Genomic DNA, 24,009 nt, shown 5'->3' on the forward strand with positions numbered 1-24,009 from the left:
TGTTACTAAATATACTTATTCCACAAATTTCTGTATGAAATCTTGAGAGTTTTCTGTATATAAGATCATGTCAACAACAAACAAAGATAGTTTCACTTGTTCTGTTCTTGCTTAGATGCATTTTTCTTGCCTAGCCGCTCTGGCTAGGACTTCAGTAGTAAATTGAGTAGGAGCAGTCATCCTTATCTGGTTCACCATCTTAGTGGAATGTGATGGTGAAATTCAAATAGATATTGCATAAAAAAGCTTACAAAAATTACATTAGTGCTCTATACAACCCTGTTCATTTGTTGCTCACTGATAATACTATTAACACTTTGGAATTTTTTAAAATATTTTAAGGGTTTTATTATTTAAATATTTATTTATTTATATGGCACACTGATAGGGAGAGACAGAACAAGGGAGAGATCTTCAATCATCTGCTTCACTCTCCAAATGGCCCAACTAGCCATGTCTAGACCAGGTCTGGTCCAGGCCAGACAGGATCCAAGGAATCCATGCTGATCTTCCACACTGGGGCAGAAGCCTAAGCGCTTGGGCCACCTTTTACAACCTTCCCAGGTACATTAGTAGGAAGCTATATTGGGAGTGGAGCAGATGGGATTTGAATTCTCCAATGACAGAACACCAGCATCCTAAGTTATTGCTCTCTGAAGCAAAATTCCAGCTCCACTTCCGGATCAAGGTACCAAAACTGTTTTGTAGTGAGTAAAGCCACCAGATATGAAGCTGGCATTCCATATGGGCACCAATTTATGTCCCTGCTACTCCACTTACAATTCAACTCCCGATTAATGGCTTGGGAAAAGCAGTGGGAGATAGGCAAAGGACTTTGGCCCCTGCTACCCACATGAGAGGACAGGATAAATTCTTGGCTCTTGACTTTCATCTGGCTCAGCCCTCACTGTTGCAGCTTCTTGAGGAGAGAATGAGCACAGAAAAGACCTCTCTCATCCTGTAACTATGACTTTGAAATAAATTAAAAATCTTTAAAAAGAAATTTAAGGCTCAAATTTGAATTTCAAAACATGTTTATAAAGTAACAAAATAAGATTGGTTAAACTGCCATTCTCCATAGATATAATGAAGTAAATTAAATAGCATAATTGTATTTTATTGGGTAAAATTAAGAGAGTTTTTATTTATTTCAATAAAGATACCACATTTCATGTATTTCATATATACAGTTCTAAGAACATAAAGGTACCTCCCACCCTCTCTGTTCCATGCTTTCATTTTACTTTGTGATCACAGACTTGCTCCTCCACAAATATAGAATTCAACAAGTAGTAATTAGAGACAATACTGTGGTGCAGTAGTATATACAAGGGCTATAAACAATAATCAAATTTCAAGATGTCAATTTCAATCATATACATTACATTTATTTTATACTCTGTAGATTATTTACCATAAATCAGAGGAAACATATGCTATTTGTCTTTCTGAGACTGGCTTATTACACTAAGCATAATTATTTCCATTGCATCCATTTTGTTGAAAAAAGTGGAATTCATTTTTTAATGGCTCTGGAGTAGTATTTTTTATGTATATATACCACATTTTCTTTTCTTTTTTATCAATTTAAAGAAAACAAATATCATGTATTTCATATATACAGCTTTTAGAACATGGTGACATGTCCCACATGCTAATTATTCCTCCTCCTCTCTCTCTTATTCATTACTTTAATTTTTTAATATATCTACTTTCAGTTTACATTCACTCATATTCTTTACCCTACACTAAGTAAAGAGTTTGCCAAATAGTATGAAGAGAAAGCAAAACATTGTTTCTCAATAGTAGAGATAAGAGCTTTAAACAATTATCAAATCTCAAAATGTTAATTTTACTCCAATATATTACATTTTAGGAACTCTATTAGTTACCATAGATAAGGGAAAACATAGTGTTTGCCTTTTGGGGACTGGATAATTTCACTAAGTTTAATGGTTTCCATTTGCATCCATTTTGCTACAAAAGACAGGATTTCATTATTTTTTATGGGTGAGTAGTATTCCTTTCTTTCTCTCTCTCTCTCTGTCTCTCTCTGTCTTTCTGTCTTTCTGCCTGCCTGCCTTTTTTTCCTATCTATCTATATATCCATCTATCCATCCATCCATCTATATCACAATTTCTTTACCCAATAAGTCACTGATTGACATCTGGGTTCATTCTATACCTTAGCTATTGAAAATTCAGCTGCAATAAGCCTGGGGGTACAGATAATTCTTTTTTTTTTTTTTTGACAGGTAGATTTAGACAGTGAGAGAGAGAGAGACAAAGGTCTTCCTTTTTCTGTTGGTTCACCCACCAAGTGGCCACTACGACCGGCGCGCTGTGCTGATCTGAAGCCAGGAGCCAGGTGCTTCCTCCTGGTCTCCTATGTGGGTGCAGGGCCCAAGTACCTGGGCCATCCTCCACTGTCTTCCCGGGCCGCAGCAGAGAGCTGGACTGGAAGAGGAGCAACCGGGATAGAATCTGGTGCCCCGACCAGGACTAGAACCTGGGGTGCCAGCGCTGCAGGCAGAGGATTAGCCTAGTGAGCCGCGGCACCAGTGGGGGTAGAGATAATTCTTTCATACACTGATTTCATTTTGTTTGAATAAGTTTGTATGAGCAATATGGATGGGTCATATGTTGTATAGATTTTTAGCTTTCTGAGATAAATCCATACTGTTTTCCAAAATAGCTATTCCGAGTTTACATTGCCACCAACAGTGGATTAAGATAGTTTGCTCCCCAAATCTTTGCCAGCATTTATTGTTTGTTGATTTCTATATGAGAACCATTCAAACTGGGGCAAGGTGAAACCTCACTGTGGTTTTGATTTGCATTTCCCTAATGATTAGTGATTTTGAGCATTACTTCATGTGTCTGTTGGCCATTTTAAATTCATCTTTTGAAAAATGCATGTTAAAGTCCTTTTCCCATTTCTTAACTAGATTGTTTATTTTGTGTTTGTTGAGTTTCTTAAGCTCTTTATAGATTCTGGATATTAATATTTTATCCGTTTCATATTTTCTCCCATTCTGTTGATTACCTCTTCACTTTGCTGAATGTTTCCTTTGCTTTGCAGAAGCTTCTAACTTGATGTAATCTCATTTGACAATTTTGGATTTGATTGCCTGTACTTCTGGGGTCTTTAACAAGATGACTTTGCCTGTACTAGTGTTTTGTAGAGTTTCTCCAGTGATCTCCTCTGGTAATTTTAGCATATCTGGTTGTAGATTTAGATACTTCATCCTTTTTGGGTTGATTTTTGTATAGGTGTAGGTGGGTCTTGTTTTATACGTGTGTGTGCAGAGATCAAATTTTTCCAGCACCATTTGTGGAAGAGACAATCCTTTCTCCAGGGATTTATTTTAGTTCCTTTGTCAAACATTAAATGATTGTAAATGTGTGGATCAGTTTCTGGAATTTGCATTCTGTTCCATTGGTCTACAAGTCTGTTTTTGTCCCGTACCAAACTGTTTTGATTATAACTGCCCTGTTGTATGTCTTGAAATTTAGTGTTGTGATGCTTCTGGCTTTTTGTTGTTTAAAGTTGCTTTAGCTATTCAGAGTCTTCTGTGTTTCCATATGAATTTCAATATCTTTTTTGCTACATCTGAGAAGTATCAGATGATGTGAAGAATATTGTTTATTTTCAATTGTCTGAGTTCTGGATATAACAGATATTTAAAGGATTGAAAGCCTGAATAAAGAATCGTATGGTTTAAAATGGCAATCAACTAATGTGACTTAATAATCTGTAGTGGGAAAATGTTAATCTATTTTTTTTTTGTTTTTTTACTCTTTCAGTTTTTTGGGGGGATGGTTAAGTGATTTTCTGTTACATGGATATAAAACATTTTGTTCATTCATGCAAAAATGGATTGAATTGTTTGAACATGGGACATTTTTCAAATATTACTCTCATTAGCATTTGCATATCTTTTTTAAGATTTTATTTATTTATATGAGAGGTAGAGTTACAGTGAGAAAGAGTCAGAGAGGAAGGTCTTCCTTCTGGTGTTTTACTTCTCAGATGGCCTCTATGGCCAGAGCTGTGCCAATCTGAAGCCAGGAGCCAGGTGCTTCTTCCTGGTCTCCTATGCAGTTGCAGGGGCCCAAGTACTTGAGCTATTTTCTGCTGCATTCCCAAGCCACAGCAGAGAGTTGGATTGCAAGAGGAGCAGCCAGGATTTGAACCCTAGAACCGACATCCATTAGGGATGCCAGCCCCGCAGGTAGAGGATTAACCTGTGCCACTGCGCTGGCACCAACATGAGTCTTATTTATGGACATATAACTTTATTTCTTTTTGGAAAACATCTGGAAATTAAATTGTTGATAAAATATCATTTAGCTTCTGTTTATTAGCCATTTGTTTAAGTCTACATGCATTCAAATATTTTGCTGATATTTAAATTTATTTTACATGTCTCATTTTTGAGTTTACATTCTTTTTATACAGGATGTTTATCAGATATATGACTTAGAAATATTTTCTCCCTCTGTAACTTGCCCTTCATTTTTTAATGATAGATTTTGTCACACACACTAAAAAAAATGCACATGAAAATATTGAATATATTAACATAACTGAAAATGTCAGATCATATATGAGAAAATATAAGATAGATGAAATAGAATTCATCTAGTGTACTTTTATACATTTTGAAATATTTTTAAAATGTATAGGGTATCATGTGATGTCTTTATCTTCTGAATTTTAAATTAAAACCATATATATGTAATACTTGAAATTTGTTCGATTATATAAACTTTAAAATATGTCATTTTTTAAAAACTTTTATTTAGTAAATATAATTTTCCAAAGTACAGTTTATGGATTACAATGGCTTTTCCCCCCCCATAATTTCCCTCCCACTCGCACCCCTCCCATCTCCCGCTCCCTCTCCTGATCCATTCACATCAAGATTCATTTTCAATTATCTTTATATACAGAAGATTGATTTAGTATATATTAAGTAAAGATTCCATCAGTTTGCATGCACACAGAACATAAAGTGTAAAAACTGTTTGAGTACTATATATAGCATTAATTCACATTGGACAACACATTAAGGACAGAGATCCCACAAGAGGAGTAAGTACAGTGACTCCCGTTGTTGACTTAACAATTTGACACTCTTGTTTATGGCGTCAGAAATCTCCCTAGGCTCTAGTCATGAGTTTCCAAGGCTATGGAAGCCTCTTGAGTTCACTGACTTTGATCTTATTTAGACAAGGTCATAGTCAAAGTGGAAGTTCTCTCCTCCCTTCAGAGAAAGTTATCTCCTCCTTTGATGGCCCGTTCTTTCTACTGGGATCTCACTCACAGAGATCTTTCATTTAGGTGTTTTTTTTGTTGTTGTTGTTTTTTGTTTGTTTGTTTGTTTGTTTGTTTTTTGCCAGAGAGTCTTGGCTTTCCATGCCTGAAATACTCTCATGAGCTCTTCAGCCAGATCCGAATGCCTTAAGGGCTGATTCTGAGGCCAGAGTGCTGTTTAGGACATCTGCCATTCTATGAGTCTGCTGTGTATCCCACTTCCCATGTTGGATCGTTCTCTCCCTTTTTGATTCTATCAGTTGGTATTAGCAGACACTAATCTTGTTTGTGTGATCCCTTTGACTCTTAGACCTATCAGTGTGATCAATTGTGAACTGAACTTGATCACTTGGACTAGTGAGATGGCCTTGGCACATGCAATCTTGATGAGATTGTATTGGAATCCCCTGGCACATTTCTAACTCCTAAAATATGTCATTATAAAAACTAAAATTAAGGAGGGGGCAGAGGCAAAGAGAGGATGGGTATCATGGGAAGTATCACTGTGTTCTTAAAGCTGGATATATGAAAGTAATTATCTGATGCCATCAACTAGATAAAAATTATGCACACAACTTATTACTCAACGGTTCAGTTTAAGATATTTTTCTTTAGGTAAATTATGGTGTATTACTGATAAAATGGTTATCAATGACTTTGTATAACCTCCAGGATCACTTTCATTCAAGTATTGTCTGGATAAGTAATTTAATATTACATGGGAATATGTGGTTTTAAATTTCATGCAGACCAAATAAATAGTACATGAAACGGTTGCCACCTGGAGTGTTTTAGGGAAATTTTTACAACCTATGTGAACCTAGGCTCCAATTATAAACTAATGTCAAAGAGAGAGAAATGTTGATTATCCTGATTTGATCAGTAAACATTTTATACATGTATCAAAATGTTACCCAGTAGCTCATTTAATAAAATATTTAAACAACAGGGGCAGCATAGTGACATAGCATGTTCAGTTGCCACCTGCAGTGAAAGTATCCTGTGTGGGTGCAGGTTCCAATCCTGGTTGTTCCATTTCGAATCCAGCTTCTTACTTAGGAACCTCAAAAGCAGCAGAAGATGGCCCAAGTGCTTGGGTCCCTACACCCAAATTGGAGACCTGGAAGAAATTCCTGGCCTCAGTCTGGCCCAACCCCAGGCTGTGTAGCCATTTGGGGAGTGAATCAGCCAATGAAAGATTCCCCACCCCACCCTCCACCATCGTTGCCTGGTTTCTTTAACTCTGCCTTTCAAATAAAAAAAATTTTTTTTTTAAAAATGAGACAATATGGAACAAAAATATTTTATAATATTATTACCTTTAAATTAATAAATTAATTTTAATTAATAAATACATGAATCTATTAATACAATAATATTCTTACCTTTATAATTATTTACCTTTAAAATATAATTACATTTAAAATTGTTACAAAATACAATGTAAGTTAGTATGTTAAAAATGTCCTTACTAAATAACTGTCATCATCTTTTCTCTACTACAAGATAACTGAAACAGAATGTTTCTGTTCATCACTAACAAAACTAAAAAATTTTCACATCTATATCTTCATTTAGTTAGTTTTAAACAGTAAAATTGGTGAAGAAAAAGAATAAATATGTATATGTAATAAATAACTATGGTTATAATAACTATTCAGTAAACATAAATAAAAATGTTAAAATATTTTTCAATTATTTTGCAAAAAATTATTTTATGTAGTAGATTCAATGAACTTACTCTATTTGTATCTGTTCTTCTCACTAGCTCATTTTTACATTGTCAGTACCAGTCAGTTTTGTTTGACAGTTACTGTGTTGGTTTCCTTCTTTGTTCTCTGCTATCAGTGGTTCGCATGAAACTTTGTAACATGTTATCTCTGTAAATAAAAATTTATCTGGTTTCCTCCTTTACCCACCAAAGACCATACATACAATTTCATTCAGCATATAAAACAGAAAATGTCCATTGTCTGACAAGATCTTGCATGATCTGTCCTGTGACCATTGGTCAGGCTTCTTCTTAGTGAACATTGAAACCTCTTCTCATAGGTTTTCTTCCTTCCTACAATTCAAAGAGCAAGCAACATACCCTTCAGAGTACAAATTTGCACTTCTTAATCTCATGACTTATGCTTTCTCATCATTCAGGCCTCTGCTTGAGGAAGAAAAATATATATACATATGAATATATACACATATATTCATATATTAATGATCTGGAATAATTTAGAGTGAAAATAAAACATATAACCTTAAAAGATATTTTGTTGTTGCTCTGGGGAAAATTATGCTTTCTTACATATTTTAAGTATTCAAGGGGCAGATTATTTCTGTTATTTTATTCGAAGATGTTAACAACGAAATGTGTCATTTGTTTCATACAAGACACAGGAACAGCTTCAAGTATTACTGTTTAGTTTTAATTGACAGAGATCACCTTACATATAGTAGTAACAGCATTCGCATAACTGCTAACAAGAATGGTGCTCCAGGCATTTTACCGAGATTCTGCAGAACCATAGTTGAGAAGAGAAGTAACATGAGTAATCAGTGTGGTTTAATTTATGGTGAATTCTGTTCTCATTTTACTTTTTTCTTGTGTGCTTTTCAGAAATTGAAAAATTTCAAGGATCTGATGGAAAAAAGGATGATGAAGAAAAGAAATATCTTGATGTCATCAGCAACAAAAACATAAAACTGTCAGAAAGAGTGTTGATTCCTGTCAAGCAATATCCAAAGGTATTGTAGAATACATGATAAAATTATGGAAAATGGCAAAAATAAGATCATTTATCCATTGCCTTTTATAAAGATAATGTTAAAGCTTCATTGTAGAAGTCTTTGTAAACACAAATTACTGGTATATAGAAAGGAAAACACAATGTATAATTTACAATGGTGGGGTGATTTTGATCCTATAAGTACACTATATATTTCTTTGAATACAAGAATAATGATTAGATATTATTAATTTGTCTAACACACATATGAGGCACCAGTTTGTTCAAACATAATCTCTGTTGATTATGTTTGAATGTTATTAATGTATATGCTTATTATAAAGTGGAGTGGAATTAAGAATGTTAAATATATAGCATTATCCAATCAGCAGGAAACTGTTAAATCCAGGAGAACAACATAGTCTTTTATTAGAGTCTTGGATTGTGATCTCTAGCCTCTCCATATAAGTTTCATTTACAAAAATAATTATGGGATTGCTATTGGTGTGATAATGTACCTCTTTAATTATTTTTAAATAGTAAGTCATTGATTATAAAATATAGCATTCAGTATCATGATTTCATCCATTAAAATTTTCATTTCCCTTTTTTCAAATAAATAAAAGGATACATGGAATTGCAAAGGTTTAACCTAGTAATTTACTTTCTGAAAAATGACTCTGAAACAAAGGCCATTTAATTCTCTTAATAATAAAGTTATTATGCAGAAGTACGTGCTGCAATTTACTGATTATCTTCTAACATGATAGACTTCAAAATGTATAAGTAATAGAGCATTTTGTTTACAATTAATGTAAACAAGGGTAAAAGGGTTATAAGCCAGCAAATCTTTAAACATTGAAGATAAGATTTTCGGGGTATGGAATTTTTTTATTTCATTTCTTATGCTAGATTTCCTATATTGCTAGAAAGATACATTTGGTAGGTATACATTTTAAGGTAAAATTTACTGCATTTTCTTTATAATCATGTACTTAGGAATATTAAATTGGAAGTCATGCAAATGTACTTTAAATTTTTCTGTAGTATTGAAACATGGTAGAAATATGTTGGGCATTATAATTAAAATGTATCATTTTCAGGAAAGGTGATAAATTAACCAATTATAATCCTGAGTACAAAGTTTTTTTCTAAATCAAATATTTTAAAAGAATCTGACTATTTGCTATTTCTGAGAATATAACTTTTGTCTCCTCTGGATGTGAGAAAGCCAAAGATACATTCAATGTCTGTTTCTAATCTAATGTATCTCTATAGTCTCTGATTCAAGTAAGTTTGCAAGGTATGGAAGCATTTAAATATCTAATGGCTCTTCAAGTTCCAGTATGAATGGTATTATTCTGAGTTTTATAAGAGCCCTTATTTGGTTTATAATGATGAGTATTGAAACAAGATTATTCCACTTTCTGAATTTTTTGTATGAAGTTTAATTTCATGATTTATATCAACAATACTCAAACAAAAAAGCTGCCTACTCTTATTAAAGTAAAGAATGGATCTCTAGTAAGTTATACCTCTTAACTTTGTTAGAATCATGCCATACTTAATCTGGGGATAATCATGGAAATCAGAATTTGCAAAACTTTATTTTACAGATGAAGCAACTGGAGGACTATGACTTGGTAAAGTCATGTCTTTGTTACAGATGTAGATCTACAGTGCAATTGATGTCATTTTAGATAGTGTACTTTTTTGTGAATCATTACATTGTTCATTTGAGTGACCATGCTCAAATATGTGTATTTTTTCATATAAAATGTGGAAGAATGTGAAATGATATCTCCTATTGATTAATAGTTTTATGGAGTAGTCTCAAATAACATTCTTGCTTGAGGAAATTAACATTTCTTTAATTGATTAGTAGCCTGCCAAATCCATTGAATACATATTATTATTTATTTTATTTTCCTTATTTTTAGTTTCCTTTAGTTTCTTAAAAAGATTTATTTATTTGAAAGAGTTACAGAAAGATAAGAAGAGAGAGAGAGAGATCTAGCCACCGTCTTCTAAGATAGCCACAACAGCCCGGGTTGGGCCAGGCCAAAGCTGGGAGCTTCATCTGGGTCTCCCATGTGTATGGCAGGGGCCCAAACACTTGTACCATTTTCTGCTGCTTTGCCCAGGCCATAAGAATAGAAGTGGAGCAGCTCCAGCACCTTTATAGGATGCTGCTGTCGCAGGTGGCAGCTTTACCTGCTGCACCACAATGCTGGCTGCAATTAAAAAAAAAAAAAATGAACAATATACTTCATAGATGCAATTCTTTTTTTTTTTTCTTTTTGACAGACAGAGTTAGACAGTGAGAGAGCGAGAAACAGAGAGAAAGGTCTTCCTTCCGTTGGTTCACCCCCCAAATGGCTGCCACAGCCGGTATGCCATGGCTGGTGCGCTGCGGCAATCCGAAGCCAGGAGCCAGGTGCTTCCTCCTGGTCTCCCATGCGGGTGCAGGATCCAAGCACTTGGGCCATCCTCCACTGCACACCCGGGCCACAGCAGAGAGCTGGACTGGAAGAGGAGTGACCCGGACAGAATCCGGCACCCCAACTGGGACTAGAACCTAGGATGCCAGCACCGTAGGCGGAGGATTAGCCTAGTGAATCACGGTGCCAGCCCCATAGATACAATTCTAAGAACATAATGATATTCCCTTCCCACCTCTACCCTCTCTCTTCCCCTTTCCCTCTCTTCCCCTCCTTCCGATCATCTCTCCCTCCACCCCTCCTCCTTCCTTCTCTTTCCCTTTCTCTCCCTTTCTCTCTCTCCTCCCCTTATCATTCATTCATTCCCTATCTCTCTCTCTCTGGCTCTCTCTCTCTCTCTCTCCCCCTTTCTTCCTCCCTTTCTTTTAGTTTCTGAGATAGCATATATTTTATTTATATCACAGTCAAGGGCCTAATGCTCTACCAAATAAAAAGTTTAACAAATAAAAAGCAAAAAATGACAGTAGTTTAGTGGGGATATAGACAAGGCCTATAAACATTAATCAAATGGAAAGATTACCATTTTACCCATATACAGTAAATTTTAGAATGATTAGAAATCATTAAAAAGATAGTAACATACTTTTTAAAAATATGTATTTATTTACATATTTATTTAATTATTTATTTGAAAGTCAGTATTACAGAGAGTGAGAAGAGAGACAGAGAGAAACCTTCCATCCATTGGTTCGCTCCCCAAATGGCAACAGTGGCTAGGATGGTGGGATCAGAACAATGCCAGGAGCCAGGAGCTTCTTCTAGGTCTCCCACATGGGTGCTGGGGCCCAAGTACTTGAGACATCCTCCACTGATTTTTGAAACACATTATCAGGGAGCTGGATTGGAAGTAAAGCAGATAGGACTCGGACCAGTGCCCATATGGGATGCTGACACTGTGGGTGGTGGTTTAACCCAGTATACCACAATGTTGGCACCCTACCATAACATTCTTAACCATTGGTAGGACAAAGGTTTAAAAAAAAGATTGACAAAACTATATTTGCTGCAATATTGATGAACTGGCATTTCTTTCTTTTTTCTTTCTTTTTGTTCTTTTGTTTTTGATTCTTTTACTTTTTTAATTTTAGCTCCCACATAGAAAGAAGAACCTGAATTATTTGTCATTCTGTATCTGGCTTATCTTACCCAATATTATGTCCTCCATTTTATTGCAGTGGGTAGAATTTCATTCTCTTGTATAGCTGCATAATATTCCATCACACACACACATGCAAATGCACACGCACATCATGTCTTCTTTATCCATTCATCTGATGATGGATACCCTGGTTGATTTATATTTTGGCTGGTGAATATTGTTGCTGTAAACATGGTGGTATAGGTATTTCATTGATACAAAGCATTCATGTCTTTTGTGTAAATACCTAGAAGTGGGATTTCTGGATCAAATGACAAGTCTGTTTCTAGTTTTCTAATAAATCTCCATACTGTTTTCTACAGTGGCCAAAGTAATTTCCATTCTAAATCAACAGTGTATGAGCGTTCCCCTTTCTCCATGTCTTCACCTCTTCTGTTACTCTCTTTTGGATTTTATCCGTTCTGACAGGGGTGAGGTGATACCTTATTGTGGTTTTGATTTGCATTTCACTGGTGCTGGTGATGTTGAGCACTTTTTCATGTTTGCTGGCCATGTATATTTCCTCTTTTGAGAACCGTCCAATGAGGTCCTTTGCCCATTTCTTAACTGGATTGGTTGTTTTCTTGTTTTTTTCTTGTTGAGTTTTTTAATTTGCTGAGCTAGTCTAGATATTAGTCCTTTATTGCATAGAGATCCCATAAATAATGTCCATTTCATCTAATTATTCATGAAAGAGAGCTCTGGAGTCCTTTTACAGAAAAATACTGAGAAATAGCAAAATCAATTGTAAAATTTTAGTTTTGTTAGTTTATTTTTATAGTATAACAAAATGGTTAATGTTTTTATCTTTTTATTTTATGTTTTTATTTTATTTTATTTTTTAAGATTTTTTTTTTAATTTGAAAGGCAGAGTTAGAGAGAGGCAGAGGCAGAGGCAGAGAGAGAGAGAGAGAGAGACGTCTTCCATCCACTGGTTCACTTCACAAATGGCACAGAGGCCAGAGCTGGGCTAATCTGAAGCCAGGAGCCAGGAGCTTCTTCCAGGACTCTCACATGAGTGCACAGGCCCAAGCACTTCAGCCACCTTCTACTGTACTCTCAGGCCATAGCAGAGAGCTGGATCAGAAGTGGAGCAGCCAGAACTGGAACCAGTGCCCCTATGGGATGCCAGCACTGCAGGCAGTGGCATTACCTGTTATGCCACAGCGCCAACCCCAATGTTATTATCTTTTATAAGATTTTCAAAGCAAACTGTGTTTTGTCAAAAGAAGGGTGATTCTCCCTTGCTGAGAGTTTTTTATTTTTATTTTTTTAAGATTTATTTATTTGAAAGGCAGAGTAACAGCACCAGGGAGAGATAATGAGAGAGAAAGAAAGATTTTCCATCCACCATCCACTAGTTCACTCTCCAAATGGCTGCATAAGCCAGGGATTGGTCAGGCCCACAGAGGGAACTAAGGGCCTGTCATTGTTCACTGTCATCCCAGATGCATTAGCTAGGAGCTTGATGAAAAGTGGAGCAGCTGGGACTTGAACTGGTACAGCAATATGGGATGCCTGCGTAGCAGACAGAAGCTTAAACTGCTGTATTACAACCCTAGCTCCAGTGTTGAATATTTATTTCCATTTATCTTAATGATAACAGTGAGGGATCCGTGGTCATAGTACAGTGGGTTAAACTACTACCTCAATGCCAGCACCCCATACGAATGCCAGTCCATGACATGGGTGCTCCACTTCCAATCCAGCTCCCTGCTAATGCACCTGGGAAGGCAGCAGCAGATGAGCCAGGTAGTTGGATTCCTGTCACCAACATGGGAGATCCAGATGGAGTTGTTGGCTCCTGGTTTCAAAGTGGCCAACCCCCAACCATTGCAGCCATTTGGGGAATGAAAGAGCAGATGGAAAGTTGATCTCTGTCTCTTGCTTTTCAAATATATATATATATATTTTTAATCAGCGAGGAAGAGTTGACATCATGATTACAGACTTGAGCTGTATTTGATGTGCTTTTGTGAGCTGTAGAATGTGTGGTATGTTGTGATACTGTGAACTAGCAGAGCACAATAATATTTATGGATTTAAAGTTTAATCTTGTACAATAAAAAGTGATTTATCCCTCAAGGGGGTACAATGAAGAAAGATCAACTTTCTACAGCTTTCTCTCAGAACCAGCTCTCCCCTTGATGCCTGCTGTCTGAACCCATAATTAATGTGACGATGACACAGTCCTTTCAAACAAAGGGCAATAAATAATTCTGGGAATTCTTGGGGAAATGACCTTATCATGACATTACTGCATGACCTTTTTTGGATAAATTTTGTTTCAATTAGTCTCTAGCTTCTAGTTAATTTGCTGACTTAGTTGAACACTATAGGGAATTGAAAGAAGTTTAAAATGTTAAATTATAGAAACTATAAGAATGCTGTTCAAGCACTTTAAGAATGATTTGTATAGTGCTAGTGCTTTATGTTTAATGATGTAATCTCGAGAAAAGATATCATTTTACTCAATTATTTAGTGGTCATTTTTTAAATATTTTATAGCAAGGTTAATAGAGATATTTAGGTATCATGCTAAATGACTGGATTTAGCATTTTGTCACACAAATAAAATAAGTAGCTGTGTGATGATGGGTTTGAATATACACAATATAATTAATTCCTTTAGCTGAGCAATTAAGATGTGCACTTTTTTTTTTTTTTTTTTTGACAGGCAGTTAGACAGTGAGAGAGAGAGACAGAGAGAAAGGTCTTCCTTCTGTTGGTTCACCCCCCAAATGGCCGCTACGGCCGGAACTATGCCGATCCAAAGCCAGGAGTTAGGTGCTTCCTCCTGGTCTCCAATGCAGGTGCAGGGGTCCAAGCACTTGGGCCATCCTCCACCACCTTCCCAGGCCACAGCAGAGAGCTGAACTAGAAGAGGAGCAACCGGGACTAGAACCTGGCACCCATATGGGATGCTGGCGCCGCAGGTGGAGGATTAACCAAGCGAGCCAGGGCACTGGCCCCAATGCATACCTCTTAAATCAGAGTGCCTGAGTTGTATTCCCATCTGTGGTTCCTGATGCCAGTTTACTGCTAATGTAGACCCTGGGAGACAGTGGTGATGGCTCAAGTAATGAGGTTTTTGCTACCCAAGTTAGAGACTTGGGTTGCATTCTGGTTCCTCACTCCATCCTGGACCCACCCTAGCCATCCTTTGGGAGTGAACCAGTGGATGGGGAATGTTTGCCTACATTCGCTCTCACTCATTTTCTCACCCCAACATCCTCTCTATTGCTGTTTTTCTCCCTCTCAATTTTTAAAAAAATTTAAAAGAATATTAAAGAAATATAATTGTATATATACTTACAAATGTTTGAGAATTAGAGTAATTATTATATATTCTCAACAGTTAAGCTTTTAAGGTTGCAATAAATATTGTATTCCTTATGAAGTTCATGTGCAAGCCCTGTAGATCCATGCATTATCCTTAACATTAGCTGTTTTCCCCTAAGTCCACGTATACTATGTTTCATGGTCCAGTACACACTTTTTTAAAAAAATTGATACCTCAAACCTATGTGAATATTATAGTCAGAATCATCTTATTGTTTCTATTAGGCAAGTAGTTGTCCTAGCCCATAGTTTTTGACTGTACCATATAAACTTGGTCTTTGCTGTTGATCTTGAGTTTTTTGTTGTGTTGGAACTATATATATTGAATTGAGTTACTGTTTGAAATGTCTTTAGTGAGATTACAACATGCTTTAGCATTGACACTTAGATCCATCACATATATGGAAAATGAACAAAAATGTAACTTTTGATATAAATTTTATATTAATGAAGACAATTTCATCCTTGGTGAAATGAGAAAAAATTCATATTTTCTTATGCTACAACTAACATGTGCTTTATAAGTCCTAAGAAACAAATATATGCAAGTGGCTAAAACTTTGCTGACTTGTTACAACTTAACTTGTAAAGGTCTAGCATGAGTTTGGTTCAGCTGAGACTGCATTAGAGGACCAGAAATGCGCTGCTTACTCTTATAAAAGGGCATCTAACGTACTGCTTGCTACTCTACCTATTTGTTCACCTGAGCAATTCAGCCTTTCAATGCCTTTTAAAAATATCTCTTTGATGTGCTTTCACAATCCTCTGAAATACATCAGACCTTTTCTTCAATTAAATTTGCCCCAAGGCCCACTTTTTATTTCTCAACTTGAGCTACTGCCAACTTTTCAAAGCAATATAACGCCAAGAGTGTAGATCTGCCCCAAATTTGGCCCCTTTTAAGATCAAACACAGCCATGTTCCCCTGTGCTGCTTTTCAAATCAATTTCTTATGTAGATTAATGCAGAAAATTAAAGCTCCAAAGTATGTTCAAAAACATCTCACTTGCTCTATTTCTCACTCTGCTGAGTCCCAGGGAGAGGACTGGTTGGAGGTAGTCTCATCCCTGGGTGCGGCCTGCAGTGCTTCCCCGCAGAACATGGGTTTCTTTTTTTGTAACTTTGAAAGATAAAGTAGCCAAATGAAAATGCTTGATAGTTGCTGTTCTAACTTTCTGCGTAGTTGTCAGATCGTTTAAGAATATTGAATAGAAATCCAAAATCACTGTATGTGGAAACGATGACCACATTTCAAAGTTGAATGCCACCTCCCACAATCTTGTAAACACCTCACTTTTTCTAGGCCATGTGATTTTCCAGAACTCACTGTGTGTCTTGAATTTTATCTTTACAAGGCATCTACTACTTACTGCTTAGCATTCCTTTTTATTTTTCTGAAGGAAGTGGAAGAAGAGAATTTGATAGGCTTTACAGTTTGGTTTTGTTCATATCAATTCCCAACTTTCTCACCTGTGATTTTAAATTCCACATGAGAAAGGGATAGGACATTCAGATTCACATTTGCTGTGATAAAAAAAGATAAATATCTGTGTTGGGCATTCTCCCAGTATTGCACTGAAATAACATGGTATTCTAGAAAAACGTAGATGTTTGTTGGGGTGTTATGTCTATTGTTTGTCTTTTCGGATGACCTCTCTTAATAACTGCCCTTCACATGACTTTAAATATTAGTTTTCCATTTTGTAATTTATTTCAGTGTTTTTGCCTTTATGTCACATTGATCCATGCATTCCTAATTCTGAATTATACGGGCTTCTTCTCTCAACATCTTTTTGGTATATCATACCCTCACACAATATATCCTTGTGCTTCCTGAAATAATACCAATCTCTCCTTCATATTTTTCCTTTTTTTGAGAGAGAGATACACAAAGAGAGCATTCACATCTGCTGATTTATTCCTCTAATGCCCACAATGACCCCGACTTCCAACTGTGGCCAAAGCCAGAAGCCAGGAACTCTATGCTGTTCTCCCCATGGGTGACAGGAACACAGTTATTTGAGCCATGATCACCGCTTCTCAGGGTCCACATTGGCAGGAAGCTGGGATTAACTGCTAGGTCTGGGAACTGAACCCAGGCACTCAGGTATGGGACAAAGGTTTCTTAAAAACTAGCCAAATGCCTGCTCCTCCTCTTTGTTTCAGGAACTTTTCTGTTTTAACCAGTTGTTTCTGTTCTGCCACAATGTCCCATTTCCCTCCCATCTCTCTATCTTCTGCCCCAGGCTAATATTTTCCACCTGATGTGAGATGATTACTTCTGATTTTCAAAATTTAACCTCCACTGGAAAACTGAATACTGTTTCAAAGGATCATTAAATACAAGTACCATTTGAAATGTACCAGACCTTATGTCTTTCTGTAAGGAACCTGTGAGAGCGAACAACCTTTCATTTCCTGTCCCTACAATCCTGGCATTCTTTACTTGCTTGTGTGTTTGTTTATTTGCTTGTTTAATTCAGTAAGCCCTCAGTAAGTTTTTCTAAGACTGTTATAGCACAGATGATCCTTCTGCTATATCTTTTATTGTTGCAGTGTGTGTGTGTGTGTTTTTAATATATGCAGATCTTTAAGACACCAGAGAAGAAAGATCATTATTAAAATCAAGAGTTACTACAATACCAATAGAGTAGATGCCCATTTTATTATTGAGTTTCAAAGACTTCTTGAACAAGTGGAAGAAGGTGAGTTTGATTCAAAATCAAATGTACATTCCTTGAGATTATCAGAAAAATAACCTTTACAAATAATAAAGAAAATAAAAATTGATCATTTTCCCTAGATACAGGTAGATATGAGGATTTCATTATTTTTATTATTAAGTTAGGACTGGATTTCATTCATATTGTGAGAAATTCACATTCATATAGAAAAATTGTTAGTTATTTTTATTTTCATTTTATAGTCTTAGGTCATTCTGGATGAAATTTATGTAATATTTAGATTTATACAATTTATTAATATCCTTAAACATATGAATTTCACTAGGAAATAACAAATATATAAATCTAGAATGATCTCACTTGTGAATATCAATGCAAAAACTTTAAAATATTCTCAAAGGAGCACTATTCAGTATAGCAATATCTTGAATACATGAATGGATAAATACAATGCCGTACATACCTATAATACATGTAGTAGAATATTATTCAACCCTAATAAGCAACAAATTTGTTGGCGCATGCTTCAACATGTATGACATTTGAACACATGCTAAAGCCAGACAAAAATTGACAGATGTATGATTCTACTTCTATGAGATACTTGTTTATAATAGAAAAGTTCGTAGATAGAGGAAATGGAACAGAGATTACAAGTTAGTGTAGGGAGAGCAAAATGAAAGGTCATTGTTTAATGAGTACAGAGTATCTGTTGAGAAGATGAGAAATTTCTAAAAATGGATAGTGATGATGTATCCCTGACATTGTGAATTTCCTTAATACACTGAATTGTATTCTTAAAAATAGTTTAAAGTATGGGAGAGATATAACTATGTTCCTAAATCTGTATCTATGAAATACATGAAAATGTATAATACAATTTTAAAAATTTAAAAATCCAAAACATGTTTTATACACTATGCATTTTAAAAATAAAATCTTGCAGAATAGTATCAGATATATTTAAATAACACATTATAAGCTTAATGAATTGTACTCATATGTGGTTTATTTCAGAGATGGATTATTGCTTTCATAGTTAAAAATACTTAAACTAAGTTAATTAACTTTTAAATCAATGAAGATACTTGAAAAAATCAGTTTTCTATTCTTCATGAAATAAATATGAACATATATCATTAAAATAATTAGTTATTTAGCAACATGGTAGAGAAAAATTTATTAAGTAGTAAGGCATTTAGGTCCAAAAGGAAAAGAAGCTCCTTAAATATCTTGTGCACAAACATAAATTCCAATTGGTTCTAAGATTATTTCCAATAAAATAACAATCAAACTAGAATTAGTCATGGACAAATTCATTTCATAATGTTTAATTTGTCTTTATGATAAAATTGATATGCTTTCTATTTCCAATTTCTGAGTAAATATAGTATTTGAATGTTAGAATGAAGACTCTACTATTTAGTATTCAAGTTTATAAGAACACAAACTTCAAAACATCACACCTGCAAACTCATGTTTAGAGAATAAAGTTTCGTGAATACGCTTACTTGTATATTAGACACTGAGTAAAACATAGTGAACTACTGTTTTGTTTCCTGAAAATCATTATGAGGGTTGTAGGGATCAAGATGAAGAAAACCTCTGAGGAACTTTCCTGAAGTTGTACAATATACCAGTGATAGAGTTAACATTTGAACTACAAGACTATATATACCAAAGTCTCTCTTGGCATTAAACATTATATGTAGTCCACATTGTTTTATATAAGGCATGCAGGTAATTCTGAATACAAACTTCTGAGACTGCAGAAGGCCACAAGTGAAGCAGAAATAATCAACCTATTAATTGTCGTGTCCCATAAATGGTATTTGAATGATTTCCCTAAATTCACCAATAAGTCAAGCAGTATCTATGATATTCAATAGCCTGTTTATGAATATCTCTAGTGACTAAAAGGAAGTTTACTATGTTACAAAACAGCTGTATCTAATATTAAATATAAATTGTCTTTTTCATTTTCCTTTTTCCTCCTTTGGGAACTAGATAATAAATGCTATGATTCTCAAAAGCAGCTACATAAACAAAGAAAGTTAGAAAGTGACCACACATGTCTCGGTAAATGCACAGACCTAGAAAATATCTAAGAACAAATTAAGTTTACATTTCACACTGACATTTTGAGCAGAAATAATCTGCAAAAATAAATGAGAAAAAAACAAAACCAAAAGCAAAATCAATAGTAAAGAACAACAAACTCTGGTAAGAGAAAGAAACTGATTTCCAAAGATGAAAGGTTATTTGGTTAAAATATCAAGTTTTCAACAAAAACAAAAGCATATCAAAAGGTATACCAAAAAAAAAAAAAAAGAAACAGTAAAATATGACCCATTCAAAGAGAAACAAATAAATCAACAGAAACTGTCCCTGAAAATGATCTGTTGGCAGATCTAGCACACACTTTAAAATAACACTCTTCACATTTTGCAGTGAGTTAAAGCATGGAGAAAGTCAATATAATGATGTTTGAATGAAATAGAATTGTCCGTAAATAGATAGGAAACCTAAATGATACCCAAAAGAAATTCTGCAGCTCAAAATTACAATCACTGAAATGAAAAATTTATCAGAGATTCAAAAGCAGATTTAAGCTGCCAGAGGGAAGAATCAGTGAAATTAAGGATGGGAAAATTTTTTTTATGATTTATTTTATTTATTAGAAAGGCACAGAGAAAGATGTTTCAAAACTGGTTCACTCCCCAGCGATGGCTGGACTGGGCAAGCCAAAAACAAGAAGCAGGAACTTTATATGGTTCTCCCACAGCAGTGGCAGGGGTCCAAGTGCTTGGGCCATCTTCCTCTCCATTCCCAAGTACATTAACAGAAGCTAGATCAGGATTGGAGAAGCCAGGAGGACTTGAACTTGTGCTCCATTATGGGATGTTGGCATCACAGGCAGCAGCTTAACCTGCTGTGCCTCAATGCTGGCCCCCAAAATGGAAATTTTTAAATTTGAAGGATACAAAGCAAAGAGATGGAAGGAATGTGAATAAACCATAAGGGACTTGTAGAATCCAATCAATCAAATCAATATAGATGTGGAATTTTCAGAAGAGAGAGAACAAGGTAACAGAGATAATACTTGAATAAATAATAATTTAAAACTTTCCAAATTTGGTGAAAGGCATGAATATAAATATCAAAGAAACTCAATGAACCCCAAGGAAGATAGACTCAGAGACTTACTCTATACTGACATTATAACTAAACGAAAAATAATTCTGAAAGCAGCAAGAGAAAAGCAACCTGTCAAATGCAAGGGATACATAATAATATCACCAGCAGATTTCTCATTAATTTATGGAGAATAAAAGAAGTGTGTTGATAAAATCAAAGTGATAAAAGAAGAAGCCCTCAATCAGTATTCCTATGTCCTGCAAAACACTCCTTCAAAATTGATATAGAAATTAAGACATTCTCAGATAAACGAAAAGTAAGGGAGTATATTACCATTGGCAGTCTCTGCAATACTCAAGGGAGGGGGCCAGCGCTGTGGCATAGCACTGGTTTGGGTCCCATCTGCTTCTTTTCCTACCCAGCTCTTTGCTATGGTCTAGGAAAGCAGTAGAAGATGGTGCAGGTACTTGGACCCCTGCACCCACGTCGGGGACACTTGAGAAGCTCCTGCCTTCAAACTGGCCCAGCTCTAGCTAATTGGAACCATTTGAGGAGTAAGCCAGTGGATGAAAGACCTCTCTCTCTCTCTCTCTCTCTCCCTCTCCCTCTCCCTCTCCCTCTCCCTCTGCCTCTCTGTAGCTCTGCCTTTTAAGCAAATAAATAAATCTTTAAAAAAGTACTCAAGGGAGTTTTGCAAGGTGAAATGAAATGAAAGACACTAGACAATAACTTTAAGCACATGAAGTAATAGAAATATCAGTAAAGACAAATGAGCAGTTGAAAATGTAGTATATTATAACAATGGTCTGTAACTTTACTTTCTGTTTCCCACAAGATATGAGACAAATACATAGGAGACGGGTAAGGTGGGAAGAATCACTATATTTCTAAAGTTGTATTTATGAAAAGCATGAAGTTTGTATTTCTTAAATAAAAGGTTTCTGGGGAAAAAAGTCCAAAAGTTACTACTGTTAAAACTTTGCTTTATAACCCCATATGTTTGTTTGATGAATACTCAAAGAGCCTGATGCACTGAAAAGAATTGCTACTACATTATTAGCAGCACCATGTATAAATGTGTAATTTTGTAACATCAACAACTGAAAGAGAAGTAGATGGAGTTGTGAAGGAGTAGAGTTTCTCTCTTATTGAAGTGACGCTGATAGAAATTTGAATTAGACCATTATAATTTCAGGTTGTTAAATGTAATGCCCATAGTAAGCAAACATAAAATGGCTGTAATAAATATACAAAAGGAAATTAGAATGGAATTGAAGTATTTTACCACAAAAAATAAACTAGCAGACAATAACGCAGGAAGTGATGGTGAGTAAAATTATAAAACCTGTAGAAACCCAGTAGCAGAATAACAGAAGAAAATCCTTCCTTTTCAATTATAGCTTTCAGTGTAAATGTCTTGAATTCTCCAGTCAAAAGAAATTGGGTGAATAGGTGAAAACACACAAGTCACCGATATGCTGTCTGTAAGAAATTCACTGTAGATTAAAACTGAGAGGAAGGGAATCGTGTCATGTCTACAGCATGATGAGCCCTGAGAGCTCTATGCTAAGTGTAGTAAGCCACTCATAAAAAAATAAATACTGTGTGATTCCACCTTTATGAGATGCTCCAAGTAGGCAAAATTACAGTGATAGAAAGTGGAATAAATAATAGTTGCCAAAGTCTTGGAAGATTGAAGAATGGAAAGTGACTATTTCATGGGTTCAGAGCTTCAGTTTTATAAGATGAAGGGTTATGGGGAAGGACAAGAGTGATTTTTCATAATATGAAGAATATATTTAATTCCACCAAACTGCATAGTTACAAATGGTTAAGATGACACATTTTTGTTATGTGTATTTTACCAAAATGTTAAAGAGTTGGAAAAAAAAATAGTACTTGCAACTTTTACTGCTATTGCTCTGGCCTAAGTCATTGACTTCCCCTAAATGGATTGTGGTAATAGCCTCTTAACTCATCTCTTTGCTTCTATACATGCTCTGTTACACTTTGTTTTCAGCTGGGCAGCCATAGTCAGTCTTAAAAACAGTATTCATAGCATATAATTCCTCAGCTCCTCAAAAGCTCCAACTACATTCCATTTTACTCAGAGTAAAGGCAAGTACTTGTAGTTGCCTGCAATGGCTTTCATGGTCTGGTTGTCCATTAGTATGCTGACTTCACCCCTAAGTTTTCGTGTTTGTTAATTTTGTAAAGCAACTCTACTTTTCTAGCTTACATTTGCAGAATGCTTGAACTAGTTCCTCCCCACTTGAGAATATACCCCCCTTCTCATATCTACAATGCTAACCATTTCAACTTTATGTTCCAATAGCACTCACTCACTCAGATATAGTTTGGATAGTCTATTTAGCATGAGAGCCTTCATCTACACCTACTCCAGTACCTATAATTTCCTTACTCCTGTCTCATTTTCTCCTTTATGTGGTATGTATCATCTTTTAACATACTTGCAATGTGCTTATTTGTTATGTTAGGGTCTCCATGCTGGAATGGCAAATGTCTTTCTCAATCAACCATGTGTTTAAATCACATGGAACAATGTTTAGCAAATAGTAGGTGGTAAATAAACATTTGCTGAATGGATATAAAATAATTACATCTCTTCTGTAAGACACACTCACTAGAGAAACATGGTTATCATAGAATAGATCCCGAAGAAGGATCAGGTGTTCACCCTGGTTCCATATTTACAAAACTTCCAGGGAACCCGTCACAGATGCAGCCATGCCATCATTGCTACTCTGAAAGAGACCATGTATGGCTGTCTTCAGGAGAACCTCAATGCTGTACAAATTTCGGCAGAGAATGTAAAGTCTAAGAGAAAAGCCATACCAGTAACATTTCATTTAACTCTAATGTCAGTCACTTTGCTTAAACAAATTTTTTTTTTTTAAAGATTTATTTATTTGAGGGCCGGCACCGTGGCTCACTAGGCTAATCCTCCGCCTAGCTGTGCCGGCACACCGGGTTCTAGTCCCGGTCGGGGCGCCGGATTCTGTCCCGGTTGCCCCTCTTCCAGGCCAGCTCTCTGCTGTGGCCCGGGAGTGCAGTGGAGGATGGCCCAAGTCCTTGGGCCCTGCACCCCATGGATGGGAGACCAGGAAAAGCACCTGGCTCCTGGCTCCTGCCATTGGATCAG

At 35.7% G+C, this 24,009-nt stretch overlaps 1 protein-coding gene across 3 annotated transcripts in view; it reads left to right on the forward strand.

The window, feature by feature from the left end:
- The window catches only part of KHDRBS2 (KH RNA binding domain containing, signal transduction associated 2), a 646,917-nt gene that overhangs the window by 103,651 nt on the left and 519,257 nt on the right, over positions 1–24,009 (forward strand). For all 3 annotated transcript variants that reach the window (XR_016233950.1, XM_089333075.1, XM_051855537.3), the window contains exon 2: positions 7,935–8,062. Coding sequence is in view for 2 of the 3 variants with exons in the window: in XM_089333075.1 (XP_089189201.1) it covers positions 7,935–8,062 (128 nt within the window). In the remaining variant the exon portion in view is untranslated. The remainder of the gene's footprint in view (positions 1–7,934; positions 8,063–24,009) is intronic.

Source organism: Oryctolagus cuniculus, chromosome 5 (assembly GCF_051225735.1).
Source record: "Oryctolagus cuniculus isolate XC-2025 breed Fujian yellow rabbit chromosome 5, ASM5122573v1, whole genome shotgun sequence".
Lineage (NCBI taxonomy): Eukaryota > Metazoa > Chordata > Mammalia > Lagomorpha > Leporidae > Oryctolagus > Oryctolagus cuniculus.